Below are 10,624 nucleotides of genomic sequence, written 5' to 3'. Positions count from 1 at the left end.
CTGAGGAGGCACTGAGTGCCATGGTGGAGTTGACATGCGGTGCTCAGTCAATCATAGGTTGCACTCGATGATCTCAGAGGTCTTTTCCAACCTAATTGATTCTGTGATTCTGTAAAAGGCACATCAAGTGCCCATCCTCACACCCAGAACCTACTGAGGGGGTGAGCTCTGGGCCTGGCCCCGGGATGATAACATCAGGCTTCACCAAATGGCAGAGAGGCTTTTGCTGTGATAAACCCTGTAACCCCGAGCCTCTTCAGACTGCCCAGAGGTCTTGTCTGAAACTTTTCAGGGCTTCAAGCTAAGTCTGTATATCCATCACCCATTTCAGAACACTTTTCCAAATCATAACACTTTACATTACAGGAATCATATAGCACTTTATTCTCTCATCTTTATGGTAATGGTGAGAACTGTCTTGCAGATGAACTAAGACAAACTGTGAAGACAGGTTTGCCAGCAGCATCCCTGCAGAAAACACAGCTTTTCCCAGCTCTGTAGAGTTCAAAACTGGCTATGCACGCATCGGAGTCTAGGAGGCTAAGTTTAGTAGTTGGCATCCAGAGTGAAAACACTGGTGTATGCTACTCACTGGGTAAACAATAACTGTGCTGTGGACTTTTGACTATCGGGAGCCAGAAAAATATCCCCGTGCATTTCTTGTGAGCCCCTAAAGAACAATCAGTTCTCTAGTCAGCACTGTGCTAGGCTATATATTCAAACAAAACTGAAGGTGGAAAACCCTGCATCCTTCATAAAAATGCAGGATAGGCTGCTGCATATCAGTTTCAGTAATGCTGAGGGTACCAAAGATGTTCAGAAAACCTTAAAACTTTCAATTTCAGCAACATTTTCTTATCTCACTTCCCTGCTGTCGGATTCTATAGTGTTTATGTTTAAAATCCATGCCATTCAGCACTATACATTAATTTAATGCATGCTTACATAATCAATACATATCTCCATATCTCATTTTAATCTTATGCATGTTAGTTGTGTCCTGATTTATAAAATTTCTGGGTTTATTTGTTAGAAAATAAAGCGTTCATGCCAGCTCTTTAATCTGTTCAAAAAGATATGTGTTTGTTTGGAATATAGCCATAATTCCTAGTGCTAGAGATTTAGATGTGTAACTCTGGAAGTGCTTTATGAAATGAAGGAAGGCTAATTTATCCCTTCTTTGAAATCAGGATGCAAGGAAGTGAAATGGCATCGTGAAGGTGCCATAACTGCTCAGTAGCCAAACTAGAAATGCAGTATGAACAGGTTCTTAGTCCTGACTCAGCATATGTTTGCAGTGTGGATTATTAAATCTCCACTATGTAGATGCTGAAGGAATTGATTTGTTTTTTAATAGCATTTTTATATCTCACTTCATCACATCCCACAGGAAACTTTTGCAGCAAGGTACTCTTTGGTTTTGTTTTTCTTTCTCTCATGCAACCTAAGTTATGCTGTGAACATAGAAAATGAACCACTAATATATTTATGAATAAATATACTTGAGCTGGGAAGCCATTGTCGAGTTTATTGTGCAGAAATGTGTCAAATTTCCCATTATAAACCCACAGAGCTGATCTGCATCTTTGCCCAGTAACAGGCTTTGCGTAAACACTGAGACTGGCTACAAAGATCAAATTCTAGACCTTACAGGATTCCTAAATTTTTTCTAATTTCCCAAAATATTTTCTTTTTTTATGAGTGAAAACAACACACAGCAGATAAAACTAAAGCTATCATCTGCTGAAAACACAGCAGATAAAGCTACACATCTGGCAGCTTTACTGATCACAGGGGGTTTTTTTTCCCCACTCACACTGGTATATGTTAGCTATTGAGTCATGTTATGTTAGCTGGACACATACAGAGAAATACAAACATTACCTAAAATCACGCTGAAGTGCACTGAAAGACAGGAGTTCATCAGTCAGAGGCACAATCTCTGCTTCTGAGGGGTAAGAAAGGAATTTTGAGAAAAGAGCCAGAACAGGGCTCCTGTGCACCTACACTTTGCTACATAGCCTGAGATGCCACCCGAGCTGTGAGCTGGGCTGGGAGAAAACCATGTCTTTCCCCCCCCCCCCCCAAGAGGAGGGAATGACTGGGCTTTGTAAGGTACTGCTAAGAGTTCCCCTCAGGATCTCCTTGATCCTGGTAGCTAGGATGAGAGCTGTACTTGGGACAGATGTGCAGTTCAGTAAACATTTGGGACTGCAGGGCAGCTTCTCCTTTGTCTGCCAGCTTAGGGGGCAGGTGATGGAAATTATTTCTTTCCAAGCTGGAATTCTAGGGGGTGGTCTGCTGAAGCCTGAGTGATAGGATGAGGGTTGAGATAAGGATGCAGAGGAGGTTCATAATGAGTTTTAAACTGAGATGAACCCTCTGGGATTTGCTGCAGGGTAGGGATAAGTGAATTGATGAGTCAGCTGGTGCCTATGAAATACAAAGAGCTGTCCAAGTCAAATTTAAGCTAACAGCTGTTGTCAGGCAACTAAGGCACCTCAAAGCAGGATTTCCACCAGAGAAAACATCTTTTGCAAATCATGGGCAGCAGGAAAAAGCTGGGGTCTAGGGCAGAGCTGTAATTCAACCCCTTGAAGTCTGGAGGAGATGGTACCTGCTGCTCTCTTCCTTTCAGGGTGTGCAGCTGGTTGCCCAAGGTCTGATAAAAACTTGTGAGGAAAGTCAGAAACTGCTTCTGCTCTGCTGAGACACCTCAGAAGGGGCTCCCTGCTCCTTCCTGGCGAGCTGCTTCCAAGCCAAAGCTCCTGCCTCCCACCTGAGCTACACTGGAGCCACACCTGAACCCAGCTGTGTACCCCACGGATGCAGACCCAGTACATTGGTCATTCCAGCCTTGCATTTGCCTCACCACCATGGATTTTTCTCATGATGGGATTCTTGGTGGAACCTCACAGCTATTCAGTTTCTGGAAGAGAACAGGCACATTGTAGTGGCTGAATCCAGCAGCAGCTCCAGATACAGCAGGGCAGAGGCTGGGATTACACTACTTGTACCAAAGTCAATTCACGGGATGTACAGGAAGAGCGACCCACACATCAGGACGACAGGAAATGGGACACACCTGCAGCACAGCTCAGGTGATGTCTGGGTGCCCAGGCTGAAGTGCCCATGGATTTCTGTCTGGAAAGCGTGTGGGTGGAGGCCACAGCAGAGGCTGGCCAGGGTAATTATAGGGCTACTAGTGCACTTGACCACAGCTGCTTTTCCCATCAAGGTGTGACCTCTCACCTTGCAAACATCTGGCTTCAGAGCAGTACTCCTTGTGAAATGCTCTTGCTTTTGTGGGCCCAGAATGGAGAAGAGTCCTCTTAGGGCTATTTTGGGGTGACAGAGAGCTAGGGCAAGGACATGTCATGAGCTGGGATGAAAATATGGACCTAAGACACAGAGGGCCATGACAAGGTCACACAGTCAGGGCAGGGACATGGCATGAGCAAGTTGGCGCTGGATCAGGGAACAGAGCTGGCACACAGATGTGACATAGAGAACCTGAAGTGGGATAGGACTATCATATACCATCAAGTCTAGGGTCCACCCAGGAAAAAGGACCACCTATAATATGAATCTGAGATCCATCTAAAAGACAGGGCCAGAGACAAGACTGGAGATGAGGTTACTGACAATTCAGGTCCAGGATCCATCCAGAAAGACTAGCCAGTAAGTCAGGTCAGAAAGGAGCAGGGAACTGTAGTCCTGAGGGCGCTCACTTCCCTAGCTCTAACATTAGCCCCGGCCCTAACACACAGTAGTTTGGGACTACGCTCGTTTCTCCAAACATGCATTGAGCTTAAACTCCTTCCAGGCAGAAGCCTTCTCCTAGCTCTCAAGCATAAACATAATTCCAGTGGGATTCCAGCTCTGCAGACTCTCAGTGGAGCTATGCTGTACTCCTGCTCAATCCTAAGAGGCAGAGTGTGGGCTGTGGTGTAGACTGAGCTGAAGCCCTACACCTGTTTGGAGTAAACACTGCTGAGCAGACAGGAGTCACCGTTCAGCAGGGAATTTCTCTATCCTAGCCCTGTCCTGTTCCTGTATCTCCCTGTCCATCATGCCACACAGACTCTCAACCAATCAGAATTCAACTGAATGCATTTTGCTGCAGGAAAAGGCTCTGCTTTCAAATGTTGTTTTTGTTCTGCCCAGACTACTCACTCTCACGTCCTCTGCGGAAAACCCATACTCCAGATTTTTGGAAGACACTCTAAATTTTCTACAAGATCCAGCTTTTCAGTCCTCTGGTTCAGTAGAAGAGTAAGTTTTCATTATTAAACACAAGCTTCTTCTTATTATAAGAGAGGCAGCTCGTGAAAAACGAAGCTCCAAGAGCTGAGAGATCTTATTAAAATTCAATGCAGCTGATCCCTGGTGTGGCATTTGTGTGCACAGTCCTAAGGAGAAGACGTGAGATGTAGTCTTTCCCTTTTGGTTCACTAAAGCAATGCCCTAAGGGACTAAGCTGGGAGTGGGTCAAGGAAGAAAGTTTCGTTTGCTAAAATACCTCAGTTTTGATAAGGTGGAGCAGCTCCTTGAAACCCGGCATGAAGGTGAGGGAGAAAAAAGGACGAGGTGGGGTCACTGAAACAAACAGCATCAGGACACAGCAGTACCGCAGGCCTCTTATCAAACTCCACTTTTTTTTTTTTTTTTCCTTTGGCCTTCAAAGCAATTTGGAAGCCGATTTTCATTACACAGTTACAGCCCTACGCACAAAACAAACCCACCAAACAAAACCCACCTCACGGGCACCCCCTGAGGCTCTGCGAGGCCCGGCGGCTTCGGGACCAGCGACCGGACCGCGTTCTACAGCGCACCCAGGGTCACCGTGCGGCACCCGCCCGTCACAGCCCCACTGCGGGGCGCAGGCCAGGCGTGAGGCCGAAAATATGTCTGAGCCCCTTTTGTTTAAAACTAGAGACACATGCCATTTGCTTTTCACATTTCCTCATTTACTTCCCGCCCCGCCCGCCCGGCGGAAGATGGAGACGGCGGCGCAGCCCGGCGGCGCAGGCGCGGCAGGAGGAGGAGGAGGAGAAGGAGCCGGGACAGAGGTGCCAGGCCCGGGCCCGCCGCCTGGCGCAGCTCCTTGCCGGGCCTGAGGGCAAGGCTGCCATGGGCAAGCGGGTGGCGCTGGTGCTCGCCGGCTGTGGCGTCTTCGATGGCAGCGAGATTCACGAGGCGTCGGCGGCGCTGGTGCACCTGAGCCGCGGCGGCGCGGAGGTAGCGCGGGGCGGCGGGGTGTGGGGGTGTGTATATGTCTATGTCTGTGTGTCTGTCTGTGTGTGCGTGCGGCCCGGTGTGCGACACAGCAGCCGAGAGCCCTCCTCTGTGTGGGACCGGAGCCCCTCCCTGTTTGCGGTGCTCCCTGCGCCGCCACTGCAAAGCCCATTCAGGCATAGCTTCTCTCTATATGTTGTCCCCCCTCCTATTTTATTCGTCCCCCTCCAAAGACGTGCCTGGCTCCCTGACAGGAGTTCAGGTCGCACAGGCAGCTGGACACAAGATGAAAAGGGGTTTCATGAATACAACTAAATTATTATACTAAAAGTCATGCCTGCGTGTCAAAGACAGCCCTTCTACACAAGCTGAGCATGTGTAGAAGTTAACTGGAGATACAAAACTTGTATGGCAGTGACCAGCCAATCATAACAGAGGAAGAGTAGCATTTGGAGAGTTCATTCAGAATTTCAGTGTATAGACAATGGCACAAAAACTCCAGTGGGTGTGCTTGATTTGTGGAATACCACCGAGCACCCAGGCTTGTGCGACTCTGAAATAAGTAATCAATGTCTCTCTTGATGTGTGATTATTTGCTTGTCACACACCAGGTAATGAATCCAATTTTGTGGGCAACAGTGCCAGATTCTTTTTAGTGGTGCCCAGTGACAGGCAAGGAGCAATGGCCATACACTAAATCACAAGGAGTTTCATTTCAACATGAGGAGGAACTTCTTTACGTTGAGGGTGGTAGAGCATGGGAACAGGCTGCCCAGGGAGTTTGTGGAGTCTCCGTCTGTGGAGATATCCAAAACCCACCTGGATGCATTCTTGCGTAGCCTGTTCTAGATAACCTTGCCTGGTCAGTGGGGTTGGACTGGATGATCTCCAGAAGTCTCTTCCAGCCCTAACAATTCTGTGATCCTGTGAAGCTAGGAGCAAGGAGAAGCTGGAGACATGTCCCTTCTCCGCTGGCCACAGGATGCTGAGGATGGGTTAAAATTCTTTATCTTCCTTCTGATTGCTTTTGCAGCCCTCACTGGGGATTACCTGCTTGTTTTCTGCTCCCTGTTTCTGGGCTCTCTTTGGTAAGCTGGGACTTGTCAGAGAAGCTTGGGCCAGGACATAGTGGTGTGTGCTTTGGTCCCATCTGTGGCTTCAGATGGCAGAAGCTTGTCATTGTCTGTGTGTAGCTGCTCTCAGGTGTTCTGATGGTAACGGCACCCTCATATTTAGCACAAAATTGTCATCTCTGAGAAGTTTGCAAAGGAAGCTTCAAAACAGACACAGGAAAACAGCCCCTGTGGTACACCTGTCACACAACTTTATATTCTGATGCACTGTCCTCCTTCTGTGTTTAACCAAAATCGGTTCCCCTGTGTTTTGGTCTTCCTTTCTGCTGCTGGTATTTAAGGAGAGCTGGTAACTCCAGTGTTTGCTCTAGAAATGCTTGTTAAATTTGCATCTTTAACTTTTTTATGTCAAACTTTTTTAGCACTTTCATCCTATAACAGTTAAGAGCAACCTTTTCTTCAAAGTCAGCTGTATGTCCAGTTGGGCTGCTGGTGTAAATTGTGGTATCCTGTTTGTCCTTGGGCTTATCTGCCATGGCAAAATCAGTAAGCTTGATGTTGGCATGAGAATATTCTCCTGTCAAAATGCTGCAGGAATAGGATGGGAAGAATGCCTGTGTTTACCCATCCTAATATATCATATGTTACTTTAGATATTTAATGTGCTAGATTCATCTTGTGGAATTTGCTTAACTTAGATAAGAGGCTTCAGGGACAAAACCTGTTTTCATTAGATGATCTTTATTGTGACAAATATGTATGAGTTTTGTGTGCATTCACAAAATTGCTTCATCTCTCTTCCTAGGTGAAGATATTTGCCCCCAATATTGAGCAAAGGGATGTAATCAATCACCTAAAAGGAAGTCCAGCAGAAGAGAAGAGAAATGTGTTAGTTGAAAGTGCCAGGTTGGCAAGGGGAAACATTCAGGATTTGGCTGAACTGAAAGCTAGTGAATTTGACGCTGTCATTTTCCCTGGTAGGTATCACAAAATACTCTGTGTTGGAAGGCCCACAAGGATCATTGAGTCCAACTGCTAAGTGAATGGCCCACACAGGGGACGAGCCCACAACCTTGGTGTTATTAGCATCTTGCTCTGACCAGCTGAGCTCATCTTTTAAAAGAAAATTGTGATTTTTTTAAAGTCAATATATTTATTGATTCATAGTTCACTAAGTTAAAATGCCAGAGTGTTCTTTTGGTGTTAAGTTACGCATGCCACCATTCCTTCTTCCTGAAGGTTGTGAAAACTTCACTACTTACCTGTAGACAAGAACCCTGACCAGAGTACAAAAATTGGGTCAGAACTCAGCTACATGGCAATGCCTTAATTTCAGGGCCTCTGAAAATGTTGGCAGAATAGCAGGTTTCCAAATAGATGTTCCATGTCAGATGGGAGTACATTCTGTTTTAATTATGTATCCACTCAGCTGCTGATTAAGTTGTACTAAACATGTTTATGGATAATTTTTCATTTAGAGACCACAAAATTTCATTCCAGACAGAGGTAATTGTAATCATTTTTGGGAATTAAGAAGCTGAAGCATCACGAGGAAATCATGACTTGCTGAAGATCTGTTTCCAGAATATTCATAGTACTGTTAAATACTGCCTTCATGATTGGGCCTAAATGTTAATCTTGAAGTTTTCACACTGTTGTAAGGCCAGCAGAGGGAGTGTGTGTATAACAGAGAAACAATTTTGCCTGCACTGTTAAGTGAGCAGTTGATGTCAGGGCTGATCAGGAGCGAGTCGAGGCTCACAGATGTTTTCCACATTAATTTCATGCTGTTATAACCCAGGCTCGGGGGGATTGCTGTAATAACTGTTAGAGGGAAATAAACCCTATTTAGTTTGAAAATTAAAATCTTACCTCAGAGATTTCAGATAACACTTGAAAGTGAGCAAACCGGGAAAGGAAAAATACTAAAAATGCAAACCTTCTTGATGTTGTCTGTTTAAGTACTTGTGGAAATTTCCTTACGCTTATTGGAGAAAAGTTGATGCTGTGCACATTCCATGTGGAATAACCTTACTTTAATTATTCTGATGGTTATAAATCCAGCAGACAAAGGAGCTGTAAAATACAATCTGCTTAGACAATTAAAGGACAATTAAATGTATCTAAAGGATTGTTAAAACTAATTTATAGAAAGACAAATCAGCACTGTTTTTAATACGAAATTATGTTACCATGTACAAGTTGGTTTTTGTTTTAGAATAGCATGTTATAATGTCCATTTTTTGTAAAATCCCCAGTTTGTTTTTTTTTTATTGTGTTAATGGCTTTTTTTTAAAGTTGAAAAGTAGTTCTAGGGAAGAAGAAAAACTCTTCTATATTGCTTAAGCAAAATAAAACTTGAGAGTTTATTACTATAGAGGGTCAAATCGCTGTTTGCATTACTCCCATGGATTCCATACTTGTGTTTTTAACTAGTAGTGGTCTTCTGGTCCCTCTTCCTTACTGAATGCACGACAGATGGTACAGCTGTTTTAGTAACTAGCAGGTGAATGTGAGGTTTCCTGTTTGTCTATTTGTTGCTTTTTGAAACAAGGTTAAGCTTTCTGGCCTATATATAATCTACATGGTATAAAAAAGTGCACAGTTAAACTTTTAACATTGTAAACCCATTGCTAACAGGTTACAGTGACATTATAAGGCTTCCAGTACAGTTACTTAACAGTCCCACGGATACCAAGATTATGTTGTAAAAAAGAGCTTCTGTTTGGTGTGTGCTATTATCAAATTTTATTTTTATCGGTATTATTTTAGCAGTGCCTTATATTTGAGGTTTTTGGTTTTGGTTTGGTTTTTTCCTTAGGTGGTTTTGGTGTAGCAAAGAATCTGTGTTCCTGGGCTGTAGATGGCAAGGACTGTACTGTCAACGAGCACGTGAACTCCACACTCCAGGCCTTCCACAGTGCTAAAAAGCCCATTGGTTTGTGCTGCATATCACCAGTTCTGGCAGCCAAAGTCTTTCCTGGTTGCGAGGTTACAGTTGGGCAGGATAAAAACGTAGATGGAAGGTAAGAAGGAAATGGATGGAGATGATTTACATCAGAATTAAGATTAGGAAATGGACAGGCTTCTGTGCAAAAGCTACTTTGGTACCAGTAAATCTGGGGGAATTTAGTTACTTTTAAGAAAAATTAGTGACAGTTTTTAGTAGAATAATAGTAGTAGGCACAGAACTCTGAGGGCAGACAGAGTGAATCCATGAGGTTGGGTGACTTGTGATGCTACAACCAGATATACACTGATCAGTGATATCATAGAATTGTTTAGGTTGAAAGTCCTCTAGGATGGGCCCTGTTAACTCAGGGATTTTTAATAAAGTTTTTCTGGTGGTAGTGGTTTGGGGCCACTTTAGGGGAGGGAGATGAGAGCAGGCCCTGGCAGAAATCAGTACTGCTTCAAGAACTGTCAACTCCCAATAAAACTTCTGAATTAAATTTATCAGCAGCTGTAGTGGGGGATTCTGTTCAGAACAGATTGCATCTGTTCCTTCCTTATCAGAAGGGGGAAAAAAAATCAAAATCTCTAGAGATCCCAGAGGAACACCTTACATGGAGGTGTTGGAAAAGGTTGCAAGTACAACTGGCTTCTCTCAACCTTTTAAAGATCAGTTATAGCTGCACTTGGTACCATCTTCCAAACTTACTGAAAGATTGTTAAAAAGTATCATACCTTCTGACATATTGGGCCCCATTTTTCAGACCTTGTTTTCAAAGGTATTGGATCACTTGGTGTGTCTGTAGGGGATAGGATAATCTGATAGCAGCAGCCTCTAACTCCCTTGTCGTCATCATCAGTTAAAGACTCACGTAGATATTATGGCACTTCTCTCATTCAAGTTATATATGCAGAATTTTCTGGCTGTATCATGGCTTTATGTTAATTAAAGTATTTTTATTTACAGATTTCCTGATGCTGAAACGGCATCTGCTATAGCAGAGCTTGGATGTAAGCACATTTGCAAAAATGTAAATGAATCCCATGTGGATAAAGCCAATAAAATAGTTACTACCTGTGCTTTCATGTGCAAGGCTCCTCTGCATGAAATCTTTGATGGAATTGGAACAATGGTACAAGAAGTCCTGAAGCTTGCCTGACTAGACGCATACAGACTTCTCCAAGGAAATCAGTGTAGCTAAGCATAAACATGTAGCTTCCTTAGATTGAATTAATAAAATAATGCAGCTGCTAAACTTCACTGGTTTGTTCCTGGTTTGTTTGGTGTGCTGGGGTGTTTTTAATGTTTAATTCATCAGATGGTTACTGCTGAATTTATTTCTCTTTTAAAATAGAAACCA

General features: G+C 44.0%; 1 protein-coding gene across 1 annotated transcript; it reads left to right on the top strand.

Moving 5' to 3' along the window:
- The first annotated feature begins 5,005 nt into the window (after positions 1-5,005).
- Positions 5,006-10,524, top strand: LOC119706858 (glutamine amidotransferase-like class 1 domain-containing protein 3A, mitochondrial). Its single transcript, XM_038151029.1, has 4 exons — positions 5,006-5,241; positions 7,117-7,288; positions 9,133-9,337; positions 10,231-10,524. Exons 1-4 carry the CDS (start codon positions 5,134-5,136, stop codon positions 10,421-10,423), a joined length of 678 nt encoding a protein of 225 aa, XP_038006957.1. The 5' UTR covers positions 5,006-5,133; the 3' UTR covers positions 10,424-10,524.
- Positions 10,525-10,624: the final 100 nt, after the last annotated feature.

Source organism: Motacilla alba, chromosome 1 (genome assembly GCF_015832195.1).
Source record: "Motacilla alba alba isolate MOTALB_02 chromosome 1, Motacilla_alba_V1.0_pri, whole genome shotgun sequence".
Classification (NCBI taxonomy): Eukaryota; Metazoa; Chordata; class Aves; order Passeriformes; family Motacillidae; genus Motacilla; species Motacilla alba.
Note: the sequence above shows the minus strand (reverse complement) of the source record. Positions and strands in the feature narration are given on the sequence as shown.